General features: G+C 41.1%; 1 protein-coding gene across 1 annotated transcript in view; it reads right to left on the bottom strand.

The window, feature by feature from the left end:
- Positions 1-1,247: 1,247 nt before the first annotated feature.
- Positions 1,248-18,999, bottom strand: part of atg10 (ATG10 autophagy related 10 homolog (S. cerevisiae)) — an 88,064-nt gene continuing 70,312 nt past the window's right edge. The window contains exon 6 of the mRNA XM_069187505.1: positions 1,248-1,792. Coding sequence (XP_069043606.1) covers positions 1,574-1,792 — 219 coding nt within the window. The 3' untranslated portion in view covers positions 1,248-1,573. The remainder of the gene's footprint in view (positions 1,793-18,999) is intronic.

Genomic DNA, 18,999 nt, shown 5'->3' with positions numbered 1-18,999 from the left:
ATCATGAATCCCCCAGAGTCTGTCGGCTCTGATGTTCAAAGTGGTGTAGATGAAAATGCAGTCAGCAAAGTCACCTTCTCCTTCCTCATATGCGTCTCAGGATCCCTTAACGCACTGTGGCTCCTTTCTTTAGTCAAGCTTCAAGGAGTGTTAGTGCAACCTGACAGCAATTCTCCACTGACCTGGTTGGACACTTCCTTTGGTTTGATTGAGCACGGTAAGCATAATATATACATACTGTATACTGTACATTACGTATGTTTCAAGGGGTTTCTTGGTACAATCAGAGTCATGTACTGTATATTGTACATTTCTTTCCTTTACTTCTTCTCTTCAAAGCTTGGGAAGAATTTCTTCCAGGCTGGTTTACATTTGGGCTACCCTTATTTGTGACAGAAATTAATAAAAGGACTTGAACAGACCACATCCTTAATACATAGAGTACCTTAAGTAGGAGTACATACTAAAAGCATGTACTCATAGTTTGCATAATGCACAGAAGAATCAGCAGTTAAATACCAAGGAATGAACATGCACAATATTTTTTACTATAAAAATGATTCCTGATGATTTCATTTCTGTTTTTTATCCAGTTTCCTCCTGGCTACAAATAAATGTATTCTCTTGTGTGGGAGAAGACATTGAGACCTTTAGTAAAGATTTGTTGCCTTAATAGTCAATGTGTGTCAAATAATATGAGTTGAACCAGATAAATGTCTTATCTATACAGAGTTTAAAACTCCTTTCCTCTTTTTTTCCTCAAAATCTGTGTAACAAGCTTTTTGCCAATTTTTCTCACAAGAGGATAAGTAATTGCATACAGGCAAATAATGTGGCCCTTGTTGCTTTCCTGGTAATTAATCATTTGCAGATCTCAAACTTCATGCGTACAATTATATATTAAAGATTAACTTTCCCCCTCAGTTTGTAGTTGAGGGATCCCATGGGTAGTAAACAAAGAATTATTGCTGAAACTGGTATCTTTTTTTAGAACCAGTGTCATGGTTTTCTACACATAAATCACTTTTGGAGTACAGGACAGTACAGCATTGTGGCAATAGATACTACTCTCAGATTGGCCTGGATTTCTTTAATTTTTAAGTTTACCAACTGGAGATAAAGGCTCTGATGGGTGTGTTAAATCTGTGAGATACAAGACTCACCATATTAATCCTTTTGAAAGATACATTTAATCAGCACCTGACACAATATGAAATGGCTTCAGATTCATAGATCTTTCCAAAACATGGATTGCAGCATGATTCTTTATTCAGAAATATTACAGATTATACAGCTGTATGATATTCAAAAGGATATTTTGGGAGGGTAAATGCGTGATACATATTTCAATGTTATTTTTTAGAAATACAGGACTAACTCGGAGAAAGCTTTATTTTGAATCAAACTCTGCCAAAATATTTTATTGTACCAACTTAAATGAAACTCGCATAAAAGCATATGAAAGGATAGAAATGAGAAGAGGCCATTATGTTTCCACACTCCCACAACACTTCGGTAAAGCCGTGCCTCCTGTTACTGGTTTGAAATGCACTTGTGCCCCCTGGTTCATGTGTTACTGTTCGTTCTGAAGAAGTGCTTTGAGGATTTTGAAGAATCCGGATCTGGCTAGCCAGGAGAGACTCGGAATTGGAAGAAATGGGAATGGACAGCTGGGTCGAGTCACGTCGTATCTTCTCTCTTCAAGCCTGGATAAGTCGAGTTTCTTCAGTCTGCTAGTGTAGGACATTCCCTTCAATCCCAGGAAGATCTGGGTCTCTGGACTGGAGCTTTTCTGTAACATGTGTGACGAGACAGAAAGATTTTTTCTTATTTACAAATGCATTTACAATAAAAATGAAATAGTGATAATAACCACTACTGATAACAAGTTAAAAGAACAAACTCAAGTTCACGTATCTAAGAGTCCTTGTCCGTAAAAGCGCTTCCGTCACGTTCCTGTAGATTAAGATGTTCCCAGGATTTTCCCTTTCATTTGTATGTGTCGCGCCCTCTGCAGCCAGAGGGCGCTCCTTCTCTGTCCTGTCCCTAGTTTCCGGTCTGCTGTCCTTCCGGTCCCTCTCTTTCCCTTGGGCTATATATTTCCGGGTCTTGCGCTCTGTCCTCCCTCAGCATTGACGTTCGGATGTCCTGAGACCCGCCTAGCACCAGGGCGCCCCACGTCTGCTCCCTGAGGGCATAGGTTTCTATACGGCATTCCTGAACTCTTTGCACTAATGAGCCCGGGCCTTTTTCCCGTCTCGCCGCTACGCATATGGGTCTTTTTCCGCTCTCCTGCTCCCCACGGTTAGTCCCTTTGGACGTCCGTGACAGTATGTCCACCAGAAACCGTTAAAAGAAGCCGCAAAGTTCAATATCCCTCGATAAATGGTAAATCCAGACACAAATCCCATCAGTACGTCAAGTGTTCTTAAAAACTGCTGAATCCTCCATAAGCAAAGTATACTTAAAGACTCCTGGAGAACAAAAACTCGTGTAACTGGGTCTGTCGTTCTTTAGAGACCCGAGCCACTTCTCGAACTTTCTGAACCCCTCACATGACCTGTCCACACCCAATGGATTACGTAATCATTCTAGTACATTCTGATTACAAAAACACAAAATCATATTCATTATTTACATAAAACAATGTTAGTAACAAATAATGAACATTCTAGTAAATATATAAAAAACAATTTAAAAATAATTATTCTGAAAACACATGGAAAAAGAAATTGCTCACGATGTTCTAAAAGAGGTCTTGCTGATGCAAAATATGATCTGAATCTCATATACAAGATTGTTCATGTGTTTGCGAACTATTTCCACTGTTCAAGGTCTTCACTACTGTGAACCAAAGGAAATTAGTTAAATTATTGAAGAAACGATCAGAAAATAATTAACAACCCTCTTACCACCTTCTAGCCAGATCTCGGAAGTTAAGCAAGGCTGGGCCTGCTCAGTACCAGGGTAGGAGACCTCCAAGGAAAACCAGGTTACTTCTGCAAGTTGTGCTGGAAGACCAGTAGGGGGTGCTCTTCCCACTGGACCTGATTTACAAACTCATGACCGTATGGTGACTGGGGAAACTGTGCTCTGGGAGGTACCATCCTTCTGGTGGGAGATCTGGATGACATGGACGTTACAGATCCCAGTTCACATACTCAGGGATCACACTCGGTTCAGTGACAGTCTTCTCTTTTCTCCATTTTTGCTCTGTTCCTTTAATCAAAGGGCTCTAAATTCAGGCATTTATATTTTTGGAAACATCGTTACACTATCTATATATACCATTTACTTTTGCCTCACTGGCTTTTCTGTATGCCAGTTAGACCAATGTTAAATTGGCACATTTTATCCACTGAACAAAATCAGGGGTTTGGCTGAGTGTTGGTTTTCTGTGTGGTATGGCACAAGGTTACACTACACTGGAGTAAAATAAAGAATTGATTTAACAAGCAAAAACTAAACAAATACAGTATCTTGGCATAATTTTGGAGATATTAAGGTAACAAATACAATTTTCTTTGGAGAGCAGTTTGTTACAGAATATTTAGAGAGACCACATGAAAATACAAGAATAAAATATTAGATGTACAGTATTTTGTACAGTCAATGTTTTAAATCAAAGAAGTACACACAGATAGGATTCGATTTAGCATCCATACACAGATATTTAGACCTTTTGAACAGACCTATTAAAATACAAACAGAATAACAAATCAATGACAATAAATTACATATCCTGCATATTGCAATTGCTGCAACAGTCACACTATATAATGACCTATGCTTGCATATTTTAAAAAACAAAGTGCAAATTAATTATTTTCATTATTCATATTATTCATACAGTATTTTGTAAGAATTGTGTTCTGAATTATTGCACCTTGAAATTAGAGCAGAAAAAGCCAGATTACATTCCGAAATTAAAGAATATCCAAACAGCACATTCTGGCAGGAATCCCAATGCAGAACGGAGCACAGCGGAGATGATTACACTAGGCGTGCAATTAAGAGAAACATTACTTTGCAATAAGCTCCCATGACTGGTATGAAGTCCAGAGAGTGGCAGAGGTGACAGAGAAACTGAGAATACCTCAGAAAGCTCTGACCCAAAAGAAAGACTGCATTCATATGAGCAGCACTTGGGACTGAAGGAGCATTTGTTTACCAGAGGTTACACTTGAAACCCAGGGGAGAAAACACACATGTAAAAAATTAGCAAATATTATTTGTTTAATTTCACCCTTGCTTGCCATTGGCATAGGGAAATAGGCTGTAATGTGCAAAAGGTCGGGTACAATTGCACCTACATCAAAAACAAGCCGTCTCTGACGGTAGAGGGAATCTGTAGCTCACTGATAGGTTGCTTTCATGTCTCAGTTCAGCCTGTGCTGTGAACACTTACTGTGCTAATAACTTCCTTCCTCGGCAGCTACAGTACATGGAAAAGCAGGTAAGGGCATTGCTGTTTGTCATTTCTAACAAACAGAAACAATATCCTTTGTTTGGTCCCCTCACGTAACCGAAGGCTGTGACGTAATTCTGGCATCTGTTAAAGGTTTGGTTTGCTTTTCTCGTTACACTAAGGCACTCATTACAATAAATTAAATCCTTTGGGAATCTTTTTCATAGTTACCCCAGGAATGGGATATGGATAAAAAAAATAGTTTTAGTTTTGGAAAAGTATGATTAAGAATAGGTTAACATTTCAGAATTAATGCTATATATTATACTGTATAAGCTACCAAGTTAAAACACGTTTTTTTTTAACCCACATTCAAGTTTAGAAATGGTGCCAGAAACTATAGCAAAATCCAGTGATGACTGTGGAAGAGGTGAGATCGCGTGTGCAGAGAGCACATGAAACAGTCCAGCCTTGTAAGGCTAGCCCCTGCAACACGTGATTCTCGTTTACTTTTTGGGTCGATTGTCTGGAAGTGTGGGGGTCGGGTGTCGCACAAAAATGTAACAAAAATGCAAGTTGGTTACACAGAAATAAGATACTGCTGTACAGTAAACAGTCTTACCTCTTCAGATTGTGTTTAGTATAATTTGGTTACAACCTCTTTACCTTAGTGATGTGACAAGTACAAAAAAATCAATAAATGAATGAAAAAGCAGACCTCCACTGCCCTCACAGGGATTCGATCCCGGGCACTTACAAGTTCCAAGCAATCACAGTGCCACTTCTGAGACAACAGAAAACAGCCACTTCAAAAAACCAGGTCTGAGCACTGAGCCCTGTTACACTTAAGAAGACCTTCAGAAACACAAAGCATTGTGTATTAGAAAACACATTACAAGAAAGGATGTCTTTATTCTATTTAGAAAGCCTGCAAACTGGCCAAAACAATACCTCATGATAATCAAGCCAGCCACATCAGACGAAAAGCAAGAAGAAAACGACAATGAACAAGAGAGAAACAGCATCACCACCTCAGGCTTCAGAAGGCTTTCAAATATACAATAATTTACAGTAAATATAGAGATGACGTTTACATCAATTATTGTAAAATACATTAATTCCTTCCTGTAAGCAGAGCAGTGACCAGAAAGATACTCACAAAGAGTTCAGAGCGATGACATTATGTCAGCTTTTTTCTATTTAATTTATACCAGCCTACTGGGACAGGTTGTACTAAGCTCACTTTACCCACATGAAAGCTTTTACAGTGACTTGTGTGTGTGGTGTCTGATGCAAAGCAGACTTGCATGAAAAACCAAAAGCCAGAGGGGACAAAGTATACAGGAACTGACTGAACCTGAGTGAATTTCTGCCTGCAGCAAAAACCACAGGATCTCATATAAAGTTACCTGCCTCAACCAGTGTGTGTCACTCCATGTTAAGCCCCTTGCAGCAATACCAGCCTGTGATAAGCGGTCTGTGTAGGACAGAACTGGCTCATAACCATTTCTAGAACCCAGAAAACAGCTTCTCTTTCTGTGCCCTGTTGCCCTTTGCCTGGAGATCCTCTTTCACAGCCCTGTCCGGGAAGGAAGAGGAGCCCAATAAAATGCCAATAAAATGGTCTGAGCTTTTCCTGAGCACCTGAGGTGCACACTCCTCTACTGGCCTCCCTGACGAGCCATTATCTCGACACAGCCCACCCTACGCTCAGTGGCGCTCCATCGGCTGTGTGATACCACCGGAAAAATCCTGGTCACGGCCACCTGGTATCCTGACCAAGGCCCAGACCCGTGACTCCTGAGTCATACAGCTCAATGCGCTCTCTGGCGAGCATCTTTTTTTGGGTTGAGTCTCTTGGGAGGCTCTGTGGTTTTGTAAATTTATCACATCATGAAACGGTGATCTTTCATCCACATATTCTCCCTGGTAGGTAGAGATCTAAGCCCCGTGGGCCTCGGGGCTGGAGCACTCAACCCCTGTCCTAAAGCCCACAGCTCAACTGCTGTGGTTGACAGAGAAGTCTGCGGCGGGCTGACAGGTACATAGTGTCTATCTAGCTGGAATCAGAAAGCCATTTCTTACTGTAGCAGCTGTAAGGAACAAGCGATTTGGAGCTTGATCACATAAGCAAATGACACAAGACAATACTACAGTTTCTAAAAGGATTTCAGAAACTTAGACTCTCTATCAGGCCTCAGGAAAAAAATGCTTTTATTTGACAATGTCAAGCAATCCAGACTGGGTGCAAACATATGCTTTGGTCTCTTTCATTTATTCCAGGATTGAACACACTTATTGTACACAGCTGCTTCACTGGTAAACCAAAAAGGTTCTGGATATTTGGTCTTAGTAAGTTGTTTGTTATTTACTGCACACGTTCAGCATTTTCTTATTAGCTTAGGTCAAGCCTAAGCGCTTCATGTTATCCATGTTGCAGTTGCGTCATTACAGTGAGGGTTCTGTCTCTACAAGAGGTTGATGTCACGATCGGAAACCCCTCCTCTTAAGGATGCTCCAGCCCTTCCTTGTTTATTCTTGATCTCCTGCACCTGCCTCCCGTTCCTGACCCCGTCCTATAAAAGCCAGACGTTCCTGGGCTCACCTTTGGAAGACGGACACCCAGAAGCCCGCCTGCCCGCCAGTCCAGGAGCGACTCGAAGGCATAGGCTTCACAACGGCGTCCTGACCATCTGGGTCTGGGACTGGGAGCGCCTGGCCCTGTTACCCCCTTTTATTCCCCCGACCCTTCGCCTGATCCCTCTCCGGCTTTTTAACTTCGTCTGTGTCAGGATGGATCACCCGGCTTTGGACATTGGCTTTCTCTGGACACTCACACAGAAACCCTTGGACTTGTTTGCCCTGGACACCCCCCGAGCACCAGTTCACCTTGGACACGCCCCCTGCTCTTCTTCCAGCCCCTATCCTAGCCTTTTTCCCCGTGTTTTCTCCCTCCTCTCCGGATTGTGCTGTCTGTATAGGATCCTGAAAGACGCTTCGTGACAGTTGGATGTTTTCTTTCTAATCAAATTGCCAGAACACAGTAGGTTCCGGGTTTGTGAACTTGAAACCATGTTGTGACACAGAGACATGGCGAGCTCTTCCCTGAATGATGATGCTTATTGTAGCCAGCAGTATCCTGTGAACTGTCCATCTTAAAAACAACATTGTTTTAATCCAGGTCCATAGATTAATTTCTGATTAGAGATATTTACTTTGTTTAGAAAAACAGGCTTTGCAACCAGAGCATTTTAAGGTAAAGAGTGAATTCATTTTAGAATTTAAAATTGTTCTTGAAACATGCATCCTTAAATAAATCATTCAGAGATTAAATATGGAGTGTGAATCTTGAATAAAGGAAGGCTAAAATCTACACAGAACATAATTCATATCAGGTCCTGACAGTAACTTGCTCTGTAAGCAGATTCTAAAAATGAACACCACAAATGTGCACCAGGGAACAGCAAGCAATAACATGACACTTATATTCTTTGTTGATGCAGTACAGTGTGCTAACAAAGTAATAAGCTGGAAGCAAACTTAAAATTAACATTTATTTCTTTAAAATAATACACACATACCCAATACACAACCTTCTAGGCTTTGTACAGACATTTACAATCAGGGAAGCATCAAAGCTCTGTTTTCCAGAAAACAAAGCTGTGTCTGGCAACTGGGGCATAAACAACATACAGGGAAAAAAGGGAAAACTGTCTCTTGTTCCAATGACGGCCCAGTCAGGATTAGATATCCCAACAATATCTAACAATATCTAACCACTGTAATATCTCAGCAATGCTTACTGTACCTATGCACCACCATGTCCCTCAGGAGGAAATAAGTATTTCCACCAATTTGAAAAAATAGTGCCATAGTACAGCGTCTGTCACTTTTGTGCTCAAATTATCTGTCAGACCTGTATTCCAGGTATTGTGAAGGAGGAAACTCTCCCAGGACTAGTTGCTTCTTGGCTACCCACTGCTCTCAGTTTTTGAATGTTCTTTATATCCTGTTTTAGTTTTTTTTAGGTTGTCCTGTCCCCCACAGAAGATGACCTAAAGATTTGACTGCAATTAGTTTAGTCCTAGTTAAAACTTAGTACAATGTATTGATCACCTCACTCTTAGGCCTGTGACTGACTAAAGTGATAAAATAAGGTATAGCAGTCTGGGCAAATCCTTGCACAGCTTCCTGTTATTAAACCTTACAGAATAGGATACTTTTGATGTGAAATTTAAATACTTAGAAAACCATAACACAACAATCCCAAAAGCTTCAGAGTGTCTAATGTTGGTAATGCTGTCATTTCTGAGATTTTAAAAGGTAGGCATTTTTTTAAATGTTTTAGCATTTTTTTTTTGGCTCCCCTAGTTGTAGTTATCGGTTGTCAGCTTTTCTCTTAAAGTTTGGAATCACTAATTACCTTTCTTCCATATCACAATCACTAATATTAATCAACTCAGCATTGCTTCTCCTATATTCATGCCACCACTACAGGGTTATGGAATTTCCTTCTTCAGAAATGTCCACTGTCTTAACCTTGTGCTTCTTATTCATACTTCAAGTATCACAGTACCTTGGCAGACGGAGAATGGAATATTGGATTAGTGGTACTCTCCCAGATAAGATTACAATTTAAGAGGAATGTGGGAGGATACATGGGCTGCTCGATGATCAGAAAAAACCCTGCCAGATGAAGCCCACCTGACTCCATCAGTACAGGACCAATCACATACCTCCAGCTGAGGAATCCTAATCAAATTCGGCTAATATAATCCCGATAACATAGCCCAGAGGTTGACCAGCAAAATCTGAACTACAGGGCTCAACCTGAACTTGAAATGTGTCTTCATCTTACATAGTTTTATACTGGAGGAATGTATTTCTCTGCATTACTCTTCCCCGTTCCCATTTAACACTGTGTCTTCGGGCTGGTTCCTGCTTGTAATCTAACACCAAGTCCTTATGTTCTGAGCCCAGTCTCTCAATATTCAAGTCTTTTCTAGCTTCAGATCTTGCTTGTGTTCCAGTTGTTAAATACTAAGTATCCTTGGGGCTTTGATTTGGATTAAATTCCTTTTTTTCGTGCTGAACTGCATCCTTCATTTGCCTGGCTCAAAGGAGATGTTTGGAAATAGGGGCTGATGTTTTGTTTGAGGGTGGTGGGGAAAGTGTCACTGTGCAAGGAAAAAGAAAGAACACTTTGTGCGTTTTGATGCCTGTGCCCACTAACCCGTTATAACAAACTATTCCTCTCCACACAAGCCTCGGTCTAAGAGCTCAGTCAGCCAGTTTTCTGCCTCACAAGAGAGAATGGCTGAAGAGATCTCAGTCCGACTGTCTCTTGGACTACAACTCGGTCGAAATGAAGCCAAGGAGGCCGTGGTTCATCATCCGCTTTCTGGCCCACCCAGCAGTTTCCAAAAAGTCAGAGGAGTATTAGGGGCTTGGAAGGGAGAGCGTAACAGTGCACCGGGAGTTTCTAACAATAGACAGTGAAACCCATCAGCTTGCATACTTCATTTTCAACCATCAAGCCGGGAATTATTTGGTGAGAACTATCTCGTGAAATAATTCTCACATACCCCATGGAAACATGGTCTGTTGTTATTTACAGTACGGTGAAGCAGTTCAGCAATATATGAATTGCATTTTGGCCTGCTAGTATTTTTTGTCAGTTCTTATTTTAACAAATGTGTGCTACTGGGACTTTACATGCCTAAGAGATTACATGGTTCATAACACTGCATGAAAGTGAAATTAACATAAGCAGGACCTTGCAGAGATTACACTGCTACCATTCATTATGCTCCTTCAAAGACTAGTTCTCCTTGTTTTACTTTCTGAGTTACAATCATTCTAAACATATTAGCGTTTTTTTCACTTGAAGCGGATATAGACTTACTGCATTCTTGACACTACTGCCTTACAGCAGCGTCTGTTACACCCTCGCTGTAGTCAGTGCTGCAATCTGTACTGGCGCTGTGCGTAACATGTCAGCAGCAAAGCACAGTGAAAGGGCCTGCATCCTGTTTTCTACAAATCAAGTTTTACTATTTACTAAGCATACTATTTGCATGCTTCTATGCACATTAACTGGAGTGTAAAAACACAAAAAATAGCTGTATGATTCAATGGAGATTTCATTTTCTAATTATACCATGTCAATATCCTGTCTCAATGGTCCATTGCTGCCAGAAAGTAATAGGATGCCTGCAGTGTTGCCCAATTACCATTAGTGCACCTGAGCTGCCTGTCACATTTTATGCTTTTTGTCATATTTAAACCAGATACTATTCATTAGGATTCTATTAAATTGTAGTTTAATACGAAACAATGACATCTTCGGCCTTTTGACTTCTAGTTTTGATATTCTTTGAGTTACTCAGGCGAGACAAGCAAAGCACTGACTGCAGCTTGAGTTGGACTGAAGAGTATCCTATTTGAAGTTAAAAGGGTCGTCACGGGCTCTGAATAAAAGGTGGTTGCAATGTATTTACTGAGGCTACTTTCTTAAAAGGTAAATGGCACGGTTTTGTCCAAAGCACCTGAGAAGATATACAGTTTTATCCCAAAGACTGAGATGTGATCAGACCAGGATCAGTGCCTGCCTGAGCTCATCGGGGACTGGAAAACTGTGTGTGACTGAAAGAAACGCAACTGCAGCAAAATGCCATGCCACTTGACATTTCCTTGCCTGAAATGGCACCAGTGAATGAAATCTGAACCCTGCATGCCAAGCTACAGCCACTGTCTTCTCACTCCCATGAGACCCTTATGATGTGGATAGTCACTCCTGCCTCCAGATGAGCACCAGTATGGATCATGGCCAGATGCCAGATGAGACACAACACTGTGCACGGGTATGAGCAGCAGGCATGAGTAAGTCTGACATGTGCCTGCTTCACTTCAGTCACAGTTTTGTTCAACCAATAAAAGGGTATCAGGTTTTCCACTGGTGTTGAGGCTTTCAGTGGAGGAAACATTTCCCCAGCTGAGCTGAAAGATCTGCTAAGCAATACACTAAGTCATGTAGACTGAGACATTGACTTAAATGATGCCTTTTCACAGTGTCTGGAGGAAAACTGCTGACTAATCGTCAAGGATGACTTGATTCGACCCACAGACTAGAGTCTAGACTGAAACTTTTAATCAAAACCAAGGTCTCCAACCTACAGCAGATGGAGAACAAAAGAATATTGCTGTGACCGTGTTGATTTGATGGGGACTCACAGGGTCACAGAAAACCTCTTTTTATCCAACGGGGTGGAAATTGTGGCCAAATGGAGGCCTCTGTGTTCAGCTCAGAAAAGAAGATCTTACTACAGTAGACTGTAGTAAGAGTACAGGAGAGTCAGATTGTGAGTTGAAGACACGGAACAGGGCAGGGAATGGGTTCTTCCAAAAAAGGGATAAAGAGGAACGTTTCATGCTTTTCCTAATTTGTTTTTAAGAGCGGACCTTCAGATTTATGTAAATTCCCTGGGAGAGGAACTTCCCCTGTCATCAATAATCTTTTACATGTTTTATCATGAGGTGCTCTAGTTTCTTTGCATTTAATCCCACCTAGTGGATATCCTTAAAAATAAAACATTTTTGCTTTTGTCCTTTTTATTGGATGGAAACTAAAGGAATGCCATAGGAATTATTTTCAATATGGACATCTCGAGTCTGCAACCAAATCACTTTTTTATGTGCAACACAGTCAATTGCCAAGAGCAGAACTGGCTGTTCTGACTTTTTCAGGCTCCGGAGGGTATTGCTGTGCAACAGCTCTGAGGCAAGCGAGTACCCTCACCCACACACATCCTGATAATTATTGTGTACAGCAACCATGCCTTGGAAACTTTCATCAGTACACTTTGTTTTAAGACAAAACGGATCTTTTATTTCTGAAACTATACTCAAAGTTATTTCTTCTTTCTTGGGAATTCGGCCTTTAAACTATTTTCAATTTGTCACTATTTGTTTACAAGGTGCCAGAATCTCAGCTTAATCACCGACAAGCATTTTTATTGCTCCGGAACAGTGTATGCGCAGCTCAAGTCCTCAGGAGTCCCATTCCAATATGTTTTCCATGTCTCTTTCATATAGTAATCAGTGTTGTAATAATATCAATACACTATTTTCTGATGGGTAGCAGTTTATATTGTGAAGAAGAAAAGGGTTTGTTTCAGCACAAACAGCTGTCATGGGGGATGCGAGTAAATACGTGCCGTTTAATCATTAGTGGTATCAGTAGTTCCTTCCTTCCTCCAGTGGCTGGAAGTGCTTTACCTCATCAGCAGCATCATCTGCTGCCCTGCCGCCCTCCTGGAAATTTGGGTTTGGAAAGTTGACTTAACGTTAAGAGACTGGCAGGCACTTGTTTACTTCTGTTGTCTTCCCATGGAAACTGTAGCCTGCAGTCACAGGGGCACCAACAAATGGATGCTGTGTATCAAGAACAGGAAAGTACACCAGCCACCACAGCAGGACAGCAGAGATACCTTCCAGCCTGGCCTGTCCAGGCTGGGGAAACAGACAAATCAGCCCCTCTGGTCCATCAATAAAAGGCCATCTGTTACACTCTGAGCAGTTGGGTAGCCAGATTAACATGCAACTTCCTTCTGATAGCCCCCCCCCCGCCAAAAAACTGCACAATTTGAGGCTATTTGGAGTCACTTTGAGAGACACAACTTCATTTGTCATTAGAATACAGGAAGGATCACAAATAAGAGGCCGCTTGGCCCATCTACTGTAGCTCATTCGGAAGATAGCAGCTAACTGATCTAAGGATCTCATCCAGGTGCGACTTGACAGAAGCCAGGGTATTATTCTTCCACAAAACTACCTGGCAACTGTACCCAAAAGTGAGATGCAATCTGCCTAATTATATTGCTGAACACAAAACCAACCCACCAGACTCACACCGAGCCTCAGTCTGAGCGGATGCCGATACAAGACTTCTGGATGACCTGTGACGTGGCCTATGTTGGTACAAGTGTGGTTTCAATACAGTGTTCAATAAAAAGGCCCTTGTGTTAATACACATATGGAGGTAATAGGATGTGCTGTCAATTATAAATGTCCTCTTTTAGGGTTCCTTCCCCTGGTTAGCATCCCACAACTACACATGGTCTGAATTGACTGATTATTGCCAAGTGGTGAATGTCGCTTGGAGACTGAATTAATGGACTGATTCCAGGAGAGGAGAGCACACTGGATAATAGTCTAGCAGTATGTGGACATTGCAGACAGTCAGTGCTCAGAGGAAATCATGAAAGTCCCTGTGTTTTCCTTTTATGGGAAGAGAAATGGCAAATGGGATGAAAGGAGCAAATTCATTTTTTGCTTTATTGGAACAGCAGAATGTCTGCTTTGTACTGTACTGCAGTAAACACTAAAACACTCCCTCTGACTCACACATGCAGTAGGCATACTCAAACCTCGTCTCTAATTCTGTGAAGTTATCGTGTGAAATAATACCTTCCCCTTCATGATTTGATTTTGTCTTTGTCAGATCCAAAGTATACTTTCTAGTCTGAAAACATACAACAGTGTTTCAATGAAGTGTAAGCAGAGTGTTATACTACAGTGGACAGGAATTTGGGTAGGTTTTATACAGAAAAACTGGAAATCACGCTCCATGTAAATACCTGATACTCACTGGACTGGCTTTTCCTGACTTCTATAAGCAATGTTGTCTAGAGAGCATCCTTCCTGACACATGAAGAATTGTACTACTGTACATACTTCGAAACCCAGTTCAGAGGTAAAGAACAACATGGGCTTCAGCCATCACCCTCAATACCCTCAGATCGTCCTCACACTCATCCTCCAACACAGACATGATGGCAAGGTTGTTAAGAATGGTGGATGGGCCTCTTTACACTAGATCAGAGCGCAAGCATTCACTGTCTTCGTTCACCCAAGTACATTCTGCACAAATTATCGGATGGCACACATGTCCCATCACTTTAATAGAAGTCTCCAGCACCTTCTACAACTCAACAGACTGTTGCTGTAAAATGCTGGAAAAATACTTTATTCCCACACAACAGCTGTTGGTTTTGGTTTATGAAAAGAACTCTGAGGAAGCAAACCTACAACACATACAGTACAGTATTTTAAAAAATCTGAATACAACTGGAAATGAGAAGACAATGAGGTACACATTAATCTTGGATTTGGCAAACCGGATTGTGAAAAGGATACTCATGCGTGGCGAAATACCGAGAGAGTTCAGAGTCCGTGTGGCAGCGGGGAAGCAGCCGAGGTGAAAGCGGGCGGTTCTTCAAAGGAACGATTTAAAGTGTTTTTCCGGAGGGTGGATCTGGAAAAGATTGTGAGCTAGATGAGAGGGGCCTAAAATAATCTTGTGAGCGTGATTGGGAGTGCGGCTTGAGCAAACGCATGGAATGGAAGGGGATTCTCAGCCTACTATATTTAAGGCTATTCTTCTGAGATAATATTGTACTGTTCACATGAACTGGAGGTCCAAACCAAAAGAGGCAGTGATCATCGATATTCCACAGCCCTGTAGATCTCGGAGGGCATTTGAAAAATGACCAAAGGCCGTCGACCCGAGAAACAGACAAATATCTGAAAACACTTGCAAAAGGACGCATGACAAAAACGTGTCACTGTAACCACAACTCAGCTTGGCCAAGGCCTGTAAGATCTCATTCATCATCAGCAGAGGGGAAAAACAGTAGAGTAAATTTGGGATGAATGTTACTAATGCCTTAGTCTTGCATAATCCATGCCAATGCTGTAATGAGAACAAGTGATTTCCCGAATGAGGTCAGGAAAAGACAGCTGAGATAATCAGCATCTTCTCACTGCTTCACTGCTAAGGAACAGACACGCCAGCTTATGTCAAGAAGCAGCTGGATGAGATCTTGAGCTTCTTGCACCAAAATGAGCTCAAATGGCTGAATGGCTTCTCTTGTGTCTAATCATTCTCATTTTCGCAAATTTTTATGACGCATCCAAATTTTGGCGACTGGGACCTTCAGAATACCAAAATAGTGGCTTCATGGTCTGGATCTATTCTGAAAGCACGATGCAGTCACATCAGAGCTAGTAACACAGTGGTGCTGGAGCGCTCCGTGTATGGATAAATTTACTCGGGCACAAACGGGAATGATGAAAATAACGGATGGTGTACAAGAATGGTAGCACGTTTCTAATTGTCTCCAAAAATGTGAAACAGCCAGAACCACCAGTGGGAAACTGTATTGGTCGTAATTCCAGCAGAGATTTACAGGAGCCCCGCTGCTGAGAGAAAGTTAAGACCAGATGTCTGCCTCCTGATAAAAGCATTTTAATCAAACAAGCTCTGTAGCTGTCCGTTCTGCTAACCCATCAAGACTAAGCAGATTGATCAGTATTACAGAACTGAGAAGGAGCTCAGTTAAATCCTCTTACCTGTGGGGTAGAGTACCCTTTAAAATGCATAAGATTATCTACCGGCTTCCACCCAACCCATGTCTGTGATTCCACACCTTGACTTTCTAAAGCCCTCCAGACCTGAACTACTATCAAAGAAAATACACCGCGACTGAAAATACAGTCAGATGCAGTCACTTTGAAATTTAAAGCTGCATTTGACCAGGTTGACTGATACTGTAGTGTACATTACTGAAGGCAACAGCTGAATTGGCTAATGTATAGTAACAGACAGCCATAAGTTCTTCTCATGCAGAGCTGCTGTCAAAGCGTCAAAGTTGCGATTTTCACAGGAGATGGACTCACCTACTATTGGGGATGTTTTATCCTTTAACAAAGCATCTATACTGTACATGACAGTGTTTTTTTAATACACCTGCAATTAAACATTTGCAGGGATTTTCAATGGCCGGTAGGTTATTAACACAAAAATGGAATTTGCCACTTCCAACTCAAATTGAAGTTTCTGTTACCGTGAAATTTAAGTTTGGGTTACCGTTATAAATCGGGATGTGACACAGTGAACAAACAGTCCTTTATTCACCATCATACAGTATATATTTCATCACCCTCCTGTTATTAACTCTTTAACTGTCACTCATCAGAAAACAATTTATTCAGAACAAAATAACTGACTTCTTTAGCTGACACTTCACTAAGCAGTTCATATTCATTTTCATATTGACTGAACCAAGATAATTGCACGCCATGAGGAACATGTCTTAACAGCCCAGTTGAACAGACAAAGGGCTGCATTATGAGGCTCCTCCATGAAATAGTTATTAGGAAACAGTGACTCTGTAACACTGAGAAGAGTGTCCCAATAAATGCTAAACTGGAATTATCCTGTAAAAACATTTCTTTGATAAAACTATACCATACATTTAAAAACGGATAGGAGATAGCAGCTCTGGTGGACGTTTCGGAAATTAAACCGTAAAAGAAAAGAAATAAGTGCTTCTGCCCAATCTGGACAAAGATGTAAAGCTCTCCAATTATCATATTTTGTGGAAGCATCCAATTGAGGCAGTGTGGCCTCAATAAAAGCCCTAATTATTGGCAGTGTTGTGGCAGACCTCTCTCTGATGTGGTTTGGAGTTACAATAAGAAAACATCTGCTGGCCACAGGTGGCTTTGCAAAAATGATTTGTCTTTTTGTGGGCTTCCTCTTGTCACACTGAGACAGGATGGCTGCTTGAGCACAGCCTGCTCTCCCTCTTCCAGCCCACTTCTCTCCTGCGTCTCTGGGCACTTCTGAGCCCTTGCTAATTTGCTGCTCAAGCTGTGGCGAACCAGAGGGCAGGTGTTTTCATTTCTGCTGAGGGATCCACCTGGGAAGAGGAGTTCAGACGAAGACAGGCAAAGGGATGTTTACTCAAGCAAACAAGTCTTCTGAAGCTATCTGTTTCCAATCTGTGCACGTGGGATATCATTTCCAAAACATTATCTCAATTTGCAATATTTAAATAAATAATCACAGGATGTGACACAACACTTCCTGCCCCTCCCTCTTCTTTCTTGAGGAAAAAAAATATGTATTTATGTATGTTCACAGAGGAGTTAAATTTAAGGCAGACTTAATAAATTCTAGCAACAGTTACTCTGTGACTTCTATACTAGAATAGAATACATGCTAGAGATAGCATGTCTCTTAGAAACAGCATCTTTGTTGAAGTGTATTTAATCTATGGTTTGATTCATGATAATTTCATGTTTAACCTGTGGTAACCCCTTATTGCTGGGGTACCCAAATTGTGACCCTTCCGATCCAATTCATTCTGGAATATTTCTATTCAGAAATCATTACTATTAACATCAGCACCTTAATAAGTTAGCTGTAAATCAGAAGGTTGCTTTGAGAAATTCAGTACTTTGGAAGAGCTATAATAATTGTCATGCAATGCACACCAAGGCATTATGGGTAGGTTGCACTAAATGTAAGCAGTGAGCTCTTACACCACTTTTTAAATCTTGGACTGGCAGTGAACCAGGCTGTAAATTTACACACCACATTTCCACTTGCTGAAATGAACAAGCACCACCAAGACAAAAACAAGACAATCATTCACAGAGAAGCAGAAATGACATACAGGGCAAATTTCTTGAAATGTGGAGCTATCACTTCGGATCAAGTTGGTGGGTCAGATTACCTGAAGTAGAGATTTCAAAAAAAGATGAGGGTGAGCAATGATGCTGAGGTGTTTCATAGAGGTAAGATTGTCAGAAATTATGCGTGAAACCCCTGGAGACCTGCATGAGTCTGTGCAGACTCATCTGAGAGCCGTGCTCAGCAGCTCTCACACAGGTGACAGAGCTAAACCTTTGAGGTCTCTGTTGCTCTTTCCCTTTGCTTTAATTTCCGTAGACCGTTTGCCTCTCGATAACCTGCATGCTGTTATGTTTTGTCTAACTGGCAGCCCAAACAGAGGTCCCGTGTGCTTCCTGGTTGTCCCCTGTAGTTAAAGAACAGAGGAGGCTGGGATTGAACTGGACAGCTCCTTACAGCTGTACCATGCCTGGAAGGTGACCCTTGACCCGGAAAGACCTTGTCCTTTAAAGTCCTAGATGTTGCATTTACTCAGAAATTCTAAAGGAGCAATTCAGAAAACGCACATTGGCAACAACAAATCACCACATTTAGGAGTGCATGTATTTGAAATGCCCATTTCATCACATCCTGTGAGGTATTTTTAATGCTGTTACTTGTAATGTATATAAAAACAAAGGTATTCAGAGTAGAGTGAGCTGCAGTGTACGGACAAATAAGTGAAAAGGAGTTTTCAATCATTTCAACCCTAGATACATCATACAAACTACCCTTTTACTTAATAACTTTTACATACCTCATATCAAATCCATCCAGGGTTTAGTTTGGATTTATTAATCTGGTAAAGTAAATTCTAGAGCAATACTAGTGTTCTCAATATGAGTATTTCTTAAAATGAAGCAATTTTACTGCAGCATTAGAGAAGGAATTAGTTACACATGGATATCTTAAAAGGAAACAGAAATCAAATTCTAAGGGTATTAGAGGTGTAGTGTTAGCTGGGGCATAAAAAGCCTATTTTTAATCCTGGTGTATTAGAGACTGTAATATACTAAAAGACAAAATGCAGCAACACAGTTGGTCCATGATGCAGATCTTACGTTTATTGTGG

The sequence above is a fragment of the Lepisosteus oculatus genome, chromosome 3 (assembly GCF_040954835.1).
Source record: "Lepisosteus oculatus isolate fLepOcu1 chromosome 3, fLepOcu1.hap2, whole genome shotgun sequence".
Taxonomy (NCBI): domain Eukaryota; kingdom Metazoa; phylum Chordata; class Actinopteri; order Semionotiformes; family Lepisosteidae; genus Lepisosteus; species Lepisosteus oculatus.
Note: the sequence above shows the minus strand (reverse complement) of the source record. Positions and strands in the feature narration are given on the sequence as shown.